Source organism: Microtus oregoni, unplaced genomic scaffold, assembly GCF_018167655.1.
Source record: "Microtus oregoni isolate MIOR12 unplaced genomic scaffold, Mior012 000047F_ref0000412, whole genome shotgun sequence".
NCBI lineage: Eukaryota > Metazoa > Chordata > Mammalia > Rodentia > Cricetidae > Microtus > Microtus oregoni.
The window spans coordinates 6469296-6487478 of NW_024543221.1; the positions used below are offsets into that span (position 1 = coordinate 6469296).

The following is an 18183-nucleotide window of genomic DNA, read 5'->3' on the forward strand; positions in this document are numbered from 1 at the left end:
AAGGCAAGGCGCTATCTCCCTAATCACGTTTCCTCCATGGCTGTGACATGTTTTCAGAATTGTACAGTCCTGGTCCTGGAAGGACTTAGCGATGATCTGGTCCAGCCTCGGGCATGGACTCTGCCACTGACACAAAGGGGAGATTGGCTGGTTGACTGTTGGACAGTTAGGTGCTTAGAAAGATACTTCAGCCATGAAGCCGGCTTCCTGGGAAGCACACAGCGGGTTCCTGCGCTCACTCCTACGACTTCTCCATCAGTCTTCCCGGCTGAGGACTTGAAGCCTCCCTCCTTTTTAGGTCTGTGGGGATTCTAACCTCAGCAGCTGCTAAAACGGACTCACCTCAATGCAGGGGCCACTAGCACCAGCAGCTGAGTCACCTCTACAGAGGGGCTCACACCCTGGGCAGGCCCAGCACAACTCTGGGCAAGCTGGGTGAGACACAGCGAGGATTGGAACTGGGAAACCAATCTTACCAGCCACGTGATTTGTTTTGGGTGAGTTTCCACAATTTCCCTATCTCTGCAATGGGTAGGTTTTTTTTGTATTTTGTTTTCCCCACTGGTAAAGCTTTTGCTCTTTTCAGTTGGTAAAATGCAGTGGGGCCCACCAAAGAAGCCAGGTTCCTTCTCAAGCCCAGCGCAGTCAGCCCCAGAATGTTCCAGTTTACATTATTAAAAACAGCAATGACTGCCATTTATCAGTACGTCATGTGATCCGGCACCATGCCCACATTACCTCCTTGAATTAAGAGCCCAGTTTGGGCCAAAGTCATCCTTTTATAGAACAGAACTTCTACTCAGAACAGTCCCCGAATAGCTCCTGCTGTTTTGGAGTCCAGCAGCCGGAGCAGGGTGGGGTGTTGGGAAGGGCGTGGTTACTTACTTGGCATAGGCCTTCTCCAGCAGGGCGCTCCAGAACTCGCTCCCCTCAGCGGAGTGCACAAAGAGGAGCTCCCCATCCTTAGTGGGCAGCCTGTCGTCCACCACCACCTCCACCCATTCGCCATATTGCCAGAACTGCAGGACAAGAAGGACAAGAGAGGGTGGCACTGGGACTCTGAGCCTCAGCCTCACCAGGCTCTCTCCCGCCCAGCCCCTTGTAGGTTCCCAAGATGCTCTTCAGTCTCCTATGCTAGGCACGCCCCTCACCAAGCAAGAGAGGATGGTGGAGCTTGTCTGTGTCTCCAAACCCACCCGTACTTCTTTCTAAAATATCATTTCTCGTTTGTCATCATAAAAAGAGGAAGTTTCTTAACTTCTATCTCAAACCTCAAATAATAAGCTTTTTTTAAACTTGTGGATTACTTCCTGAACACATTACTTCCTGTACACCGAGATCTACCTCCATGGGTCGTTCCCACTCGCCACTCTCAGGCTGGGAAAATCTTGTCTCTCTCCCCCAGCATCCTCTGCAGAACAACACTGATCTCAGGAGTTCGCAAACCACCAGGGACTGAGGGACTGAGGAGCCAGCCACACCAGGAGACTCTTGAGCCCTTGAGCCTGGGTGAGGAGGTGCCTAAGTCAGTTCTTCAGTTACCTGGAAGTGGAAGATCCCAGCATAGTTTTCCTGGAAGCTCTGGTCTAGGGGCACAACCCGAGCCAGGACTTCTTCATTCAAGGTGAGGGAGGCGATGGCAGCCAGCAGCCAGCAGTCCCCTGAGAACACAAAGTCAAGAGTTCTTGTCAGATCTTAGTTCCTGGAGGATGCTAAGACTTGTTCCTACAGCTGGGGGTTTGACAACCACCATTACCCTTGTATAGATGGAGCAGTATTTCAGATAGTCCTCATCTGAGGGATAGGCCAGTTGGCTGGGTGGATATTTTAATGGCACTGCCAAGGGACAAATGCCACGTTGGGTGGATGGCAGGGTACAAGAAGTGAGGTTCATTCTCTGCGAAACTCGGAACTCTGGGGTGGCCGAGCTGTGTCCTTGGAGCCCAGCTCTGTGACTGACACAGGAGCTGCGATCATCATGGATGAATGGACTTGACTGGGCAACAGAGGCTTCCGTGAGAAGAGATTCTCCAAGGGAGTTGGAATGAGAGGAAGAAAATTCAGCAGCAGATGGGAAGGGGCCGACACTGCACGTCTCTTAGGAGAAGGATTCGGAGACAAGGAGGACATGCAGGCTGGCAGCATGACCATGGGAGTATTCAGCAATGTGGATGGAACAGCCGTGAGAAGTATGTGTGAGTTCAGACTAACTTGGAGGGTTCCTGTGTAGGGGCAGAGCTCCCTTCTGGGACGTGGACACAGAAGAGACTGGCCAGGGACAGGGGCAAGGAGATGAGGTTCTCTGAGCCTCAGGCCCATCCTTTGCAAAGGACAACATATATTTAAAGCAGGCAGACCTCATTGGTGCCCAATGTAGGAGCTTTGTGTAGCAAGCTCCACGGTCATTCCCTGCAGTTACAAACAGCCTGGTCCAGCACCAGCACAGGACAGTTTGAGGACAGGGACAATGGTGGACAGGGACACCGCTCAGTACAAAATAGCAACAAAGGGGGGGCAGGGACGAGGATGAGGATGTTTACTGCAGTCTTAAGAAAGGAACATTTGCTTAAAATTTTTCACCACAGAGAATAGTTTGCCCATTAGACGTACTGGTGACATTTATGGGGTCCTGAATTCTGGTTGGCTGTTGAGCAGATCCTGATGGAACCTGAGCTAGACGATTCTGCTGACACAACGGCATGTCCACTTGAGGCCTGGATGTGCTGTGACAAACAGCGGCGGTGAGTGGAGAGTGAGCACACAGCCTTCCTAATTAGTCAGTACGTAACCAAAAGAAATCAAACCGTGTCGCTCCTGAAATAGGGTGGGTGGTGCAGTACTGTGGATGTTGTAGTTTTCCACTCATCATCTGCTGCCCTCCTAGTGACACCAAGACCGTCCCTGGGCTCTGTCTCCAAGGTTCAGTAGCTATGTCTCTGTCTCCAATTCCAGAGGAGCAGTGGAGCAAGGGGGCAGGCTCAGGAACAAAGTGTAATGGCCCCCAACTGAGCTTGGGATAGAAGGGGCGGGTGGCCTCCTCTGCATTGCCATCTCTGAAGATGGGTGTGGACTGAAGAGCTGACACTGTCCTGCCACCGTGGAGGGACAGGCCGTCTGCCCGAAACTCTGCCAATGCTGATGAAGACATGAACGATACAGGACAAGCCAGGTCCCCGAATCAAGCTGGACCTAGAACCTGACCCGGCTTGAAGTTTTTCAGTCCCATGAACTGATCCTTCTCGTTTCCTCACTCGGCACATGGGGCTGCAAGTTCCTGCTGCTTCATTCTAGGGGCAAATGGGCAAGACCCATTACTTCCTCAGGCCTTCCTGCGTGTTGTCCACTGCCCTAGGAGAGTCGAATACCCTTCACGACAGCTCCAGGAGGGCAGTGCAGCTGCTGTCTCCAAGTTAAAGTTGAGAGTAAAAGGCTCGGAGAAGCGCTGTGCCCTGTCCACAGTCAAACAGCTACAGGCCCAAGTTTTAAAGATGTGACTTTATCGGCTGTTGGACTTCCAGAGGAACCTTCTGGGTCAGTGAAGCCATTATACAGCCCAAACTGGAGACTCTCTGACATGCAGAAGCTATGGAGTCCCTTGGAAATTTGGTAGTGATTATTTAGCTCTGGCTATAGGCTATAGAGGATTGGTACAGATGGACTGGACATCTATCTGGGGGTTGCTTTCCCCACATAACCCTAGGTGGTGCCATGGATGGACCTATGGATTCAGTGATCAAAAAGACCTCCAAGTTGTCTGAGGTCTGCTACTGTCCCATTCAAGCTCCTTCCAACTCTCCACATTAGAAGATTAGTTCACCAAGCACCAGCTGCTCCTGGGGTGGTAGGAGCCCCCTTTTCATCCTACTCCTCCTCTTTTTTTTTTTTTAGTTTTTCAAGACAGGGTTTCCCTGTGGCTTTGGAGCCTGTCCTGGAACTAGCTCTGTAGAGCAGGCTGGTCTCGAACTCACAGAGATTCACCTGCCTCTGCCTCCCGAGTGCTGGGATTAAAGGCGTGCGCCACCATCGCCTGGCACTCCTCCTCTTCTTTTGGCCTCTTTAGGAGTCAGGCAATACCTGTGATTCTAACTTTCTAGGAATTTTCTAGGAATCTGGCAAGCTGCTTAGATTTGAGTCTATCCACGACACCTGAAGGAAGAAAGCCTGGGTGGGTTGGTGTGTGTGTGTGTGTGTGTGTGTGTGTGTGTGTGTGTGTGTGTGTAAAAAGGGACCCAACTGTAAGGAGTCAGACCTGAGCCAGGAACTTCCACAGATCCAGTGCAATGTTGCATCAAACCCTGAGCATCTGCCTAGGGCATCCCTGGTACTGTCTGAGCCCAGGGATGAGATCATCTTCCCTCCCGTTAGATTCCCTCAGCCCCAGCAATCAATGCTTTTACACCAGCATGCACGTGGAAACACAAGCATGTGTGCAGGGCCAGCCCATGGTTTTTATAATCTCAGTGTTCACTACAGATCAGTGTGCTATTCAGGGAACAATGACTGAATACAGGAGAGCCTGGCTTTGGAAGGTGACGCTGTATCTGTTTGTAGTTCATTTATCTGCATCAGAGTTCAGATTAAGTTCATACACCTATCTCACGTTATTGCTAGCCAGCAATCCTGTGTGCTCTGGCCACATCCTGGAAATCAGCGGTCTTGCTTTATGGCTTCTGGTTCTCTTCTTTTATGTCCCAGAAACATATCTCCAGCTTAGCCAGGTAGGAATTAGCCTCTTCTCAACCTGCCTTTGGAGAGGACCGCTTTCCTCATCATTTGCTATCCAGTTCCTCTGAAAGGTCATGATGCCAGAGGGTCCCTGGGCGGTAAAGCCCTGGCTCCAGACTAAACTACCTGCTTAGCTCACGTGTCCTGGAAGGGGCACAGTCCAAACACCTCCACCTCAAGTCTCTGTTCCTCCTACCAGCAGCTGTTTAAAAACTAACAGGCAGCGCCAGGAGGTGGTGGTGCACACTTTTAATCCCAGCACTTGGGGAAGCAGAGGCAGGTGGATCACTGTGAATTCAAGGCCTGCCTGGTCTACAGAGTGAGTTCCAGGACAGCAAGGATTAGGCATCTAACGCTTGTGCAATACTTTAAAAGAATAGTCTAAATTTTTTAGGACCATCTCATAGCCCACATGAGATGTTTATCACTATTTTTATCACAAAGGTCAGGAGGTCTATGGAGTGGACATTCAGCAGGTCTCGCGTACATATTCTCTGAGCCCAAACCCTGGGTTGTTTTTGTTTTGTTCCCTTGAGACAAGGTCTCACTGTGGAGCGCTGGCTGGCTTGGAACTTGATAATGTAGACCAGACTGGTCTCAGCCTCCCAGATCTCTGCCTGCCTCTTCCCCTCTAGTTCTGTAATTAAAGCTATGTGCTATCACGCCCAGCCAAACCTTGGGTTTTGCTTCAGAATAGCATGATAGTAATTTCTTTTTGATCAGGAGTACCCAGTTCCCACTAGGAACACTCAACTGCAATTCAGATTTAGCACGAAGGAAGAACACTCTAACAGGGCCCGTAAGCCCTGCACTTTAATAACCTAACATCAATTCATTGTCTTAGTCACTGTTCTGTCCCTGTGAAAAGGCATCATGACCAGGGCAACTCTTACGAAAGAAAGCGTTTAACTGGGGGGGGGGCTTCCTTACAGTTTCAGAGAGGGAGCATGGCGGCATGCATGTCACTGAGGCAGTACCTGAGAGCTACATTCTGGTCTGTACGCTGAGAGAGAGTGACACTGGGCCTGGCTTGGGCTTCCCAAACCTCAAAGCCTACCCCCAGTGACACACTTCTTCCAACAAGGCCACACCTCCTAGTCCTCCTAATTCCTTCAAATAGTGTCATTCGCTGGTGACTGAACATTCAAATATATGAGCCCCTGGGGCCATTATTATGCAAACCACCATATTTGTGAAATATTAAAATTTATCTCTTCATTGTGAGGCAATTCACCAAGACAATATGAAAGGTTAACACTACAGAGCCAAGAAAATGACACTAAGATCACAGCCAAGGCAAGAAACAAATGACGGACATTTCGGGTTTGTTGGTGGTGGTGTTGAAACAAGATCTCACTGTGTGGTATAGGCTGGCCAAGAACTCAAAAATCCTCCTGTTCCAGACTCCTCTGTGGTGGGATTACAGATGTGCCCCGCCACACCCACCCAGCTCATCATATAAATCTTATAGTCAGTCATGCATTCAATTTTTCAAACTCTAGAGTCCAGTGAGGCCAGGAGAAGAATATGTTGGTTTTTAATGAAGTGGAAACTCTTAAAATCCCATCTCATATTTTATTCCTTCTTTCTCCCTTATCAGCAGAATATTTTTAAACAAATTGGGAAGCTTCAATACCCAATTTTTTAAAGAATGTCAATTCATATACACTTTCTTGACATCAGTCTCTATGCAATGATTGCACTGTTGACATGCTCAAGGCTTGCCAAGTGCCAGGCTTGTGCAAGAGTGTGTATTTGCACAGTATCATGTCCTTTCACAGTCACTAAACAGCACGGGGTAAATATCCATATCCTATTTTACGGTTATAACCAGGTTCAGTGGGGTTTGTGGCTTACCCATCGGTCCCAGATGGTAAATATCTGTCACCATTGTCTGTTCATTTAAGCTTTTTCATACACATCCTTCATGCCCTGCTTTGCAAATAGGCTGCTGTCACTCCCAGGTTCAGCCAGTTCAAAGGACAATGCCTTAGGACTTCAGTACTCCAGAGGTAACCTGAGAATGTTTACAGAGAACCCACGCCATCAAGGTCAGAAACCACCTTCTGTAAAACATTTTATGAAACACTCCCTTCTGGATAATCTTGGTGTATCCGGGCAGGTGCTCTAGCTGGAGACCTCCCTGCGGTTCTTTCTCAGCGAAACTTGCTTGGGGCAGTTAGAGGCTGGGCAGGTAATGAGCCAGCTGGCTAATTTGGAGGAGTCTGATCACAAATTAACTAGAAGGCTACAAAGAGAGGTGACTAATCTGTTTTAGCTCCAGGAACACCCTAGAAGGTGCCTTTAGGGACCAGGTGGTCACATGGCTGGAACTTGAGAAAAAAAAACAATTATACAGGTTTTACCTTCACCTGTCAGAGGCTGAAGACGAGCACAGTGTTCCTCATGGGCATTGCTTTGGCGCTGCTCTCTAGTCAGACAGGAAGAAACTGGTGGGAGGGAGGGTGAGATGCCCACTCAGGGCTTGGCCCTCTCTTGGGTGAAGGACTGTCTGTCTCTTCACATTGAACCTTGAATTACCCAAACTCCTGTCTTCCTTTCTCTCCTAGAAATCATTGCTGTTGTTACACAGGTACGAAGCTTGTTTATGTTTTACTTCCGATGGACTATTTTTGGGTCCCTAAATTACTCTCTTTATCTCAACACAGAAACACTTGTCTCTGGAGCCTGAGTGCTGGACTGCGGTGGGCAGAGATTGAGTCAATACACTCTGCTTGCTTCTGTGATTAGTTTATACCCTCTAACCTCTTCTCTGCTTAGGAGCCCCCTGACCAGTAGACACAGGGTTATGGCTGTTGGTGTGGTTTAGCCAGTGGGGGACCTGGACACCAGAAGACAGAGCGTGTTTACCCTGGTTCTTCTGATGGTGGTTCCCTCGTGGTGACATGGTACAGGGTTTTAGAATTCTGGCAATGGCCCTAAACCTGCAGGTTGGGCCTCAGAGAAGAGCCATGGGGAGCTGTTGGTTTTTACTAACTACATGTTCAAGAACCTGCCTGTGGGGGCAGAGACAATCATCTACCCTATTTTAAAAAAGAAGCCCATATTCTCTGTTGCAAAGATTCATTATCATAAAAATGTCTCTTCCTCTTAAATTGGTCTATAAACAATATGATCCCAATAAAAATAGCAAATGAATTTTAAAAATTGGAACCTAGTTGACGCCTAACTTTATAAGGAACATTAAGTGTGAGACACCCTCAGAAAACAGTTTCTAGGAGAGGCCTGGAGTGATGGTGCACCCTGTAATGCCAGCACTTGGGAACTTAGGTGGGAAGAGTTCCCCAGGCTCTCAGATGCATGCCTACCCCATGCTCCCTGCCTCGCTGCCTTTTCACCTCAAATCCCCCTAAAGCAACAGAGCTAAGTGACAAAGAGACCACAGATTAAAATCTCTAAAACTGGGGGCTGGAGAGATGACTCAGAGGTCAAGAGCACTGGCTGCTGCTCCTCTACAGGTCCTGAGTTCAATTCCCATCCACCACACGGCAGCTCACAACCATCCAGAATGAGATTTTGTGTCTTCTGGCACGCAGGCATCATGCAGACAGAACACTATACATAGTAAACAAATAAGTCTTTTAAAAAACAATCTCTGAAACCATGAGCCAAAGAACGGGCCTGGGAGAGGGCTCTGCAGGCAAAAGTTTTTGTCCCGAAGGCCTGGGTTTGATCTCCAGAACCCGGCCCAGAGTCCGCATGGTGGCAGGAGAGAGCTGACTCCTGCAAGTTGTTCTCTGTCCCCCACATTTGTGTGTGCCCCCCACAAATAAATACTCTTCTGAAAAGATAAATGATAAATGGTTTAATGTCCATATGTAAACAATCATATTATGCAACTTAAATTTATATTTACACATACTTACACATTCATAACTATGATGAACTGTTCATTTATACGATTTGCTCTCCTATTTATGTTCTAGAAGTGGGGGATTCTATTACAATCTTATTTTTTTTTTTTTTTGATTTTTCGAGACAGGGTTTTTCCGTAGCTTTTTACAGTCTTAGACTGGCTATCTAATTATAAATATAAGCCATGAAAATGTAAAATCATAAATAAAAAATATTTCAATCTAAAATAATAAATGTAAATCAAAGTAAAGGAATTATATGGTAAAAGCCACAAAAAGTAAAATAATGAAAACACAAAAAACATGAAAAATTAATGTGATTCAGACCTAGACCAAAAGTCACATCTTTTTAAGGATATAAAGAGCAAAAGGTCAAACTTATTACAAAAATGAAGATATATTTGATGAAAAAAGGAAAAATTGATGTGTGTACATGTGTTCAGGTGTGCATATATACGAACAGGAGGCTGTTGATGCCTGTGTGTGTTCACGTGTATGCATATACATGAGGCTCTGCCTGTAGTGTGTGTATGTGTGGTGTGTGTGTGTGTGTGTATTATGTTCATACACAAGAGTGTGGGCTGAGCACGTGTGTGTTTGTGTTCATCTGTTCATGTGTGTGTTATGGGCATACACAAGAACAGGACACTGTGTACACAAGAGCGTGGGCTGAGCACGTGTGTGTTTGTGTTCATCTGTTCATGTGTGTGTGTTATGGGCAACACAAGACCCGACACTGTGTACACAAGAGCGTGGGCTGAGCACGTGTGTGTTTGTGTTCATCTGTTCATGTGTATGTGTGTGTGTACTATGTGCATACACAAGAACAGGACACTGTGCATGTGTGTGTTTGTGTTCATCTGTTCATGTGTATGTGTGTGTGTACTATGTGCATACACAAGAACAGGACACTGTGCATGTGTTTGTGTTCATGTGTTCATGTGTGTGTGCACATGTGTGTATTATGTGTCTGCACAAGAACAGAGGCTGTGCATGTGTGTGCAGGTCATCCCCAGGAGTTGTCCCTCAGGTCCATCCACTCTTCATTTTGAGAAGGGTTTCTCACGGGACTGCTTAGGCTGCCCAGGGAGCCCAGAGACCCTCAGTGCAGGCCCCTCTGCTGCAGCCACACAAGCCTTTGCCAGTACCTATGCTCTTCCCTCTGGGTTGGGGCGCCCTCTTTCTTCTGGGTCTATCTTTTTTCTATTAAGACGGGCTCTCAATCTGTAAATCTGTAACTCAGGCTAGCCTGGAACTCATTGATAGCCTATGTTGGCCTCAAATTCACAGCAATCCTCCTGCCTCAGCACCCTAAAGTGCAGAGAGTACAGGTGTCTATACTCTGGCTCTGAAGTATATTTTTTTAATTGATTTTTATTGAGCTCTACATTTTTCCCTGCCTCTCTCCTCCCCTTCAACTCTCCCAAGGTCCTCATGTTTCCAATTTACTCAGGAGCTCTTGCCTTTTTCTGAAGTGTATTTTCTTTACAGTGGCTTCTTTCCCTTTAAAGGCTATCCTGCTTCATATACTGTCTATATTTACACTGTTGTCTGTGCTCCCTGGGAATGGAAAGGCACAAGTAAATAGAAACAAGCACTGCCTTGGCCACTGTTCAACCGTGACATACCATCTCCGGTCTGCCTCGTACTGGCCTCTGTCCAGCACCCTGGACATGAGCAGGGGCAAGGGTCAGAGAGGGGTCACTACAGGGTCACTATAGCACTTATCACTCATGGGAGTCTCCGTGGCTGTGCCTCCCAAGGGTGGGAGTTGGTAACGGCTGAGCATGTCGTGGTTAGCCCAGAGGTTACTGAGCTGCCTGTGACCACTGTCCACAGAATGCCATTCTGTCACCCAGGCTGCCCCTCGTCAGTCAGTCACACACCATCTGGGAAGACACTAAAACTTCACAGCCTGAGCTGCAGGGGCTGCCTGTGTTCTCCCGTTCAACCTCTACTAACACTGGGTTTTGTTTCTGTCATAAAAGATGGATTCCCTCCTCCAAATAGAAAGGCCAGACTTGGGCTGAGGGAATCTTTGGATTATAAAGCTCTGAGGTAAAATGTCTGACAGTTTGAGGAAAGTGGGGAAGGCCGGGTTCTGGAGTCTAGGGCCAGCACTGAAAGGAAATCGCTAGGGTCAGGGGAGTGGGTGAGGGCCTCACAGCCAGCCTGGCACCTTTATCTTTTGCTTGGGGAGTCACTGAGGAATCCTGCCTTCCACCGCTGGGTTCCTCCAGGGTCCTCTCCAGGGCTGCAGGCAGAATACGTGCCTCTTCCCTCGGAGACCTGGCCTACCCCGTTCTTTTTCTAGTTTTCTCTGGCAAGTTCCACACACCTGCCCGCCAGCACCAGAAGACACCATAAGCCTCAACACCCTAGGCCCTTTACTCTCTCACTCCCCTGGAGCTGCGGCTGGCTCACTTTGTTCCTTGGCCCAGGCTCTCACTTCCTGTGGGTTTTCCTCCCCTGGTGTGACCCGCCCTTCTCACATTGTCCTAGCACCATGGGGTCCCACCTGCCAATAGGAGGCAAGCAAAGTGGACATGAGGGCTGCCCGGGAGATCATGAGCCGAGAGTCTTGGATGGTTATCATAGGCAGTGGCCACTCTGGGCAGAGGCACTGGGCCAGCTTGGATGGGGAGGAAGCTAAGCAAGTGGGGTAAAGACCTCAGATGTGACCCAGGAGGCCCACCGGAGGCAGATGGAGACACACAGATGGGACCAGAAACCTGAATCTGGGTCCTGATGCTGCCACTTAAAAGCGCACAAACTTTGCTGTCTACTTTCCTCACGTGCAAGCCTTAGCCACCATGGAGGTCAAGGTCAGCACTGAGGTCAAGGGCAGCATGGAGTTCAAGACCAGCATGGAAGTCAAGGTCATCACTGAGGTCAAGGTCAGCACTGAGGTGAAAGCCACGGTTGTATAATTGCTTAAGGGTCAAGGGTAGTCTCTGCAGAGAAAATCCCACATCCCACCCTACTCCACAGAACAGTTTTTCAGGGGAAACTGAGTTCCTCTTCATTCCTTCTAGAGCTGGACCCTGGACCTGAGAATCCTGGGCCCTTCTGGGGTTCCTTCTCTGCTTGATTCCCTGACAGAACACAAGGCTGCCAGGCTCTCCCATAGCTGGGGTTTGGGTTTTTCCATCCCTTGGCCTCAGCCTTGTGGACTCACTTGGTCTACCTGGATGAAAAGGTTCATTGTTTCTGTTGCTCTGGCTGCTGTAAGCTCCACTAGAACCCACGGCCTTCCCTGCACACCCAAGCCTGCAGACAGGTCCCTGTTGGCACAGGCTGTGTCCAGACCCTCCCTTAGCACAGGCCTTCTGAATGGTTCCTTTAAGCTCCGGGCCCTCATCTGCAAAGTTAAATTCATTCATGGCCATGGCAGTAAATTTCCAGAGTTGTGGTCCTGGTGTCTGCTCCCTGTGTGGCAGCGCAGTGTCCAGGCCAGAGTCACCTGTACCACTGCGGGAACGGCTGAGGCTGGGTTACTCATATTCGCTGTTGCCTGTAGGGCTTACCAAGAGGAAGATGAAACATCTGTTGAGTGTTTTCTCTTTCATTTCCTTTAGCCATCAACATCTTTCCTTCCCAAACAGGAAAGTGAGGCAGAGTGGGGAAGCACTCCAGGGGACCCAGGACATGCCTCGACACACCTGAGGGCAATAGCCTGTTGATAGGGTCTGGCCACCCACGGCTTCAGCTGAGCCCTGCCATCCATATGAGCGAGTTACAAGGCCAGGGAAAGAGATACCCATCGGTGGTAATCTTCAAACACAGTCAAGGTGGTGCTTAAGCTCCGGGATGGCAAACAAGACACAGCCCAGTCAGCCACACCACTCCTGGAAGCCCTTCCTATGCCTCAGGCTTTCATGGTTACTTTCCTAATTTGTGTGCCATGGGACGTCTTTCTGTATGTTGTGAATATGTGTTGCTCTCATTGGTTGATAAATAAAGCTGATTTGGCCTATAGTAAGACAGGATAGAGTCAGGTGGGAAATCTAAGCAGAGATACAGGAGAAGAAGGGTGGAGTCTGGGAGATGTCAGCTAGTCAAGGAAGCAAGACCTGTAGAAAACAAGGTAATGACATGGCCACGTGGAAATGCATAGACTCATAGAAATGGGTTGATTTGAGTTCTGAGAGCTAGTTAGTAAGAGCCCGAGCCATTGACCAAACATTTATAATTAATATTAAGCCTCAGAGTGGTTATTTGGGAGCGGGTGGGTAAGAGAGAAACCTCCAGTTACATTTGTGCTTAACTTTCTTGTCATTCTTCTGTTCTCCCCTCCCATGCATCCAAGCAGGGGGGCAGTGTCACCCTCTTCTACCCCCAATCCAGCCTTAGGCTATGCCAAGGCATTTGGCCAGCCAGCTCACAGCCAGCAAGGACAGCCACGGAAGCTGGATCCCAATGATGGTGGTGAGCACTGGCCTGGGCAGGGAAGAGTGGGGCTGTGGAGTGGGCTTAGCAGAGTGGGAGCTGGGACTGAGAGAGAAGAGGGTGGGAGCACTTTCAGGGAGAGGGGAGGACCAAAGGCATGGGGAATAGGCACAGACCAGGGTAGAAAAGGTCAGTGCGAGGCCAGGTCTGGAGAGACTGGGTTAGATACCCAGAGTGGGTCTGGAGTCTGAACTGGCCCCTGGGGCCTGAGACTGAGGCGCCTTCCCCTCTCACATTCTGACACCAGCCTGTCCCAGCTTGTCAGCACTTTCCAAAGCACCAGCTGACTGAGTCTGTAGGGGTTGAGAAAACCAATAAACACCAAATATGCCACTGCTGGGATGCCCAGGACAGCCAGCCACTCTGCAGACAACACCTGCACCTGAGATGCGTTCCTGCACACTCTTGATGAGAGGTTTAGAACGGACCTAGAAGTGGAAACTGAGAAAGCCCATAGCTAGGCCTGAGAGAAACTCAGAGAAGAGTCATCCCCACCTCCTCCTTTGTGAAGCTCCTCCCAGCGCTGGCGGGAAGTCTGGCACTCCCCTCCCACATGCTCAAATACCCCAACAATGCTAAACTTCCCTGCAAGCTGGCCCTGGCTACGATGTTGCTGGAACCTTAACTCTCCCTCAGTTACGCTGCTGCAGTGCTGGAGGTGCGTGGAGATGGCACCATCCATCACTGTCACCCAACTGAGACGTTTTCATCCTCTCCATACTGGGAGGATTCTCAGCACAACACTTTATCAACCCAAGTGAGGGAGCGCTCGTGGCACGCGATGGGTAGAGGCTCAGGATGTTGCTGAACACGCGAGAACTCCCAATCATGAAAACATTCTCTGTCCCAAATGTCAAGAATGACACCCAGGAGAGAGCTTGCTTCCAGTCCTGCTGGTTTTGTGGCTCATTCCTGTGGTGGCCTCTTTCCTTGCCTCGCTTGCCTACAGCTAGCTGGATGAATGATCAAGATTATGAAGCAGCTCCTGGCTACACTTCTGCCTTCCGTCTCCAGCCCATCTGACACCTTGTGAGGAAGAGACAGGCCACTCTCCTGCCCTCGGCAGCCCAGACAGGGAGGGGACCTCAGTTCTCAGATAGCTCAACTTCAGGAGCAATGAGAAGGAAGGACCAATGAGTCACTGTAAGGTCCTTCTGGAACTGGCTTGTGGGTTTCTCTAAAGCAGTGGTTCTCAACTTCCTAATGCTGCGACCCATTAATTCATGTTGTGGTGGCCCCCAACCATAAAATTATTTTGTTTCTAGTTCACAAATGTAATTTTGCTACTGTTATGAATCGTAATGTAAATATATGATTCGCGGGATATCTGATGTGAGAACCGCTGCTTTAGAGGAAACACCCCAGCCCAGAGTCAGGCCTGTAACAAGGTGATGATAAGTCACTCTGGGCCTTCCCTCCTGTTACTCATTCCACAGCCTGGCAGCAGGCCAGAAAAGGCTTCCCCAAATGGGAGTTCCCCACGCATGTGCAATCCTGTCATTTCCACTAAACTTGGGGAGGGAGGAAGCCTGAACTCTACCCAGCCCCTCCTCATCAACATCAGGTCTCCAGTCTCTTGTGCCAAAGACCCCCAATCCATTCATTCCCCCTGTCTTTCTCTCTCCTGCTGTGGGAAGGCCCTGAAGGGAGTGGGAGGGACAAGATGGAAATAGGCTCACATTTTTGGGCATCCACAAAAGTACAGGACTTTTGCCACATTTTCATACTCTGATGTCTGTCTGGTCACCAGAGAGCTGCAAAGCCCCTTCCTTCCTCAGTTGTCCTGGGACAGGAGAACATACCTGCCCCAGGTTTCCTTTACCTTGTTCCCTGCAGCCCCAACCATCCTGGGCCACTCCCACAGTCACTATCTGATGTAGGATTTTTTTTTCTCCTGGTACCCAGGCAGCGTGATTCCTCATCCTCTTGTCTGCCTTCCCATTGTCCTCTACCCCATGCCTCTTCCCATCAGGCAGCCCAACCCCCCCTTTCCCAGCTCACTGCTCAGCTCACTGCCTCCTTCCCACACCTTCAGAAGAGAGAGGTGGAGAGAAGAGGGTCCTTGCTGCTCTCTGAAGCTCCTGCTCACCAGCAGCCCCTTTCAGTGGAAGGGGATTGAGCTGAGGTAACAACATGTAGGAGACATACCAGAGTGAGGGTTGGCCTGACGAGGACTATTGCCGGTTTTTCACCCATCTTCAGAGGGATGAAGGAACCCTCAAGGTCCTGGTCTCAAGAACACTTTAGAATCAGGGGTCTCAAGATGCCACATTGTGTGGAGAAAGGAAAAAGGATTCAAATGTCCACATGGTTCCCATTTCACAGATGGGCAATTGGAAACTGATGACTAACATTCCCAGGGTGTTGGAGGCATGCACAGGAGCCCAGGGCATGTGGCGCAGGATCCCAGTCGGGTGGCGCAGGAGCCCAGGCCGGATGGCACAGGAGCCCTGGCTGGTGGCGCAGGAGCCCTGGCCAGATGGCATAGGAGCCCTAGCCGTGTGGCGCAGGATCCCAGCCGGATGGCACAGGAGCCCTGGCCAGATGGCATAGGAGCCCTAGCCGTGTGGCGCAGGATCCCAGCCGGATGGCGCAGGAGCCCAGGCCGGATGGCACAGGAGCCCTGGCTGGTGGCGCAGGAGCCCGGGCCCTGTGGAGCAGGAGCCCGGGCTGGATGGCACAGGAGCCCTGGCTGGTGGCGCAGGAGCCCGGGCTGGATGGCACAGGAGCCCTGGCTGGTGGCGCAGGAGCCCAGGCTGGGTGGCACAGGAGCCCTGGCTGGTGGCGCAGGAGCCCAGGCCGGATGGCACAGGAGCCCAGGGCATGTGGCACAGGAGCCCTGGCTGGTGGCGCAGGAGCCCGGGCTGGGTGGCACTAGTAGACCTCTGGTTCTGGGAAGGAAACAGCAGCAAGTGTGGCCATCACAACTCTAATGTGCTGGAGCAGAGGAATCTCAAAGTTTCCCCACTACTACCTTCTCAGTCACAACCCTCTCTGACACTGTGGTCACCGCTGGACCCATCCAGGCATGAAAGAGGGGCAGTGCAAAGCAGCCTCATCTGAGTGTCTCCCCTCGGGCACACTGTCCCGTCCCCAGAGGTTTTATCAACTCCTTGCCAAGCCTCAGCCTCTTGCACACCGAGCCTCTGTGACTTATCCCATTTCATCTCCACATGGTTATAACCATTTTGTGGAAGAGTGCTCTCGCTGTTCAAAGTGACAGAGCTCAGGGGCTAGCCTCTAACCATTGGGTGCCCAAGTCCTCCCTCTCACCCTGATGCTTTCAGATGCTGACTGACATGTGTGCTTTGTTTGGCTGATGTGAGGACCAGGCCACGCCAGAGAGTAAGGGATGGACAGGAGACGGGCCCTGAAGCCCTGCCCTCTGCTGCACTATCCCCTGCCACTGTCACCTTTGGTTGCACTGAAATAAAACCTACAATTACATTTCTTCCACCAGTCATGAGGGTGCCCATCTATACTCCCAGTACATGGGAAACTGAGGCAGTAGGAGCTCCTTGAATTCAAGGCCAGCCCAAGCTACGACATGAGAATGCATTTCACAAAACAAAACCCACAGTTCGTCTCCCCAGTTGCATCCCTCACAGTTCGGGTGCTGCGAGCCATGTGGCTGGTGGCTACCAAACAAGCAGTGCAGCCGGACACTTGCATCATTGCTAAGTGCTCTGTTGAGACAGAGCTGGTCGAGCCTGCCTCATTCCACACCTGCCTTCTAGGCCACCTGCTCTCAGGCAAGTCAGAGACAGCATGGGCACAGGATGCTTTCCAAGAGGATATGTGTTTGAGTGCAACATCTACATGGTGGCTCACAGCCATGTAACTCCAATACCTTCCCTGGCCTTCTTGGGCACTGTACAAACAAGGTACACACACACGCACATGCACACACACACACACGGGGGTGGGGGCAAAAACCCATACATATAAAAGTGAAAAAATTAAAAATTTAACATTTTACGCCAGGCATGGTGGTACTGCTGTAATCTCCACACTCAGAAGACTGAGAGCAAGAGCATTGTGAGTTTGAGGATGGGATAAATATGAATTCTAGGCCTCAGCTACTTAGCAAAATCCTTTAAAACAAATAGATAAGTAAGAAACCCAGGCATGGTGGCACAATTTATAATCCCAACATCTGGAGTATAAAACTGGGGCACATTTGTAATCACAGCGCTCAGGAGGCTGAGAGAGGAGGATTGCCTCAAGTTTAAGGCCAGTCTGGGATACCCAGCAAGACACTATCTCAAACACAGAACAACAATGATAATAATAATAATGACACATGCAATTTTTTAAAAAGACAATGGCTAGGAAATGGGTGTTGGCTACTTTGTTGGGACAAGCGGATTCGTCCTCCTCTTTTTCTACAACGTACCAAGTGGACAACGAACCCAGCATTTAGTCTCCAGTCGGTGACCTGCCCGAGCTCCATTGTGAATCCCAGGCAATTCTGGGCTAATACAGAGATATTTTCTTTAATGGTTTATTTCCTGACTTAAAACCTTTCATTTTTAGTTGTTTAAAATATTTGAAAGTTCAACTCACAAAGCCAAAGAGCGAGCGCCTGCCCCATTATGCTTCCTTCTCCCCCATTTTCATCTTCTGAGTGCTCCAGACTTGGGTGCGCCCTTCCCCCATGGCATGTGCACCCTTGGATTCCAAGCTCTTCAAATGCGCATTCAATTAATACAAAGCCTGGTTTCCCTTAAATGTCCTCAGAGCACTTACGTTACCTACAGGTGGGCAAAGTCCCCCAACACAAGACCACTTTATTACAAAATGTCAAATGTCTCATGAATGCAACTCAGTGCCCCTGAACAGTGTATATTTCCCCTCATGAGTAAATGGTTGACAGGAACTGTGGCTTGCTATCGCCCCCCAGCATTTGGGACTGAGTTCTGGGATGCATGCTATTAAGTGTGATCTCTGACGAATGTGTGCACTCTTCACAGCATTGGAAAGCCGAGGAAAGCTAAGTTGGACCATTGCTAAGTTGGGTACTCCTTGTAGTACCACTATTACAGAAGGGAAGACTAAAGCTCACAAAAGTTGAGTGGCCTGCCCCAAATCATAAAGGCTATTAAGTGGTAGAGGGCATAAAACCAGAAACTCT

At 49.7% G+C, this 18183-nt stretch overlaps 1 protein-coding gene across 1 annotated transcript in view; it reads right to left on the bottom strand.

Moving 5' to 3' along the window:
* Capn2 (calpain 2) overlaps positions 1–18183 on the bottom strand; it is a 51156-nt gene that overhangs the window by 24353 nt on the left and 8620 nt on the right. The window contains exons 3-4 of the mRNA XM_041635380.1: positions 1543–1661; positions 886–1019 (exon numbers count right to left, since the gene is read on the bottom strand). Of these exons, the coding sequence (XP_041491314.1) occupies positions 886–1019; positions 1543–1661 (253 nt within the window). The remainder of the gene's footprint in view (positions 1–885; positions 1020–1542; positions 1662–18183) is intronic.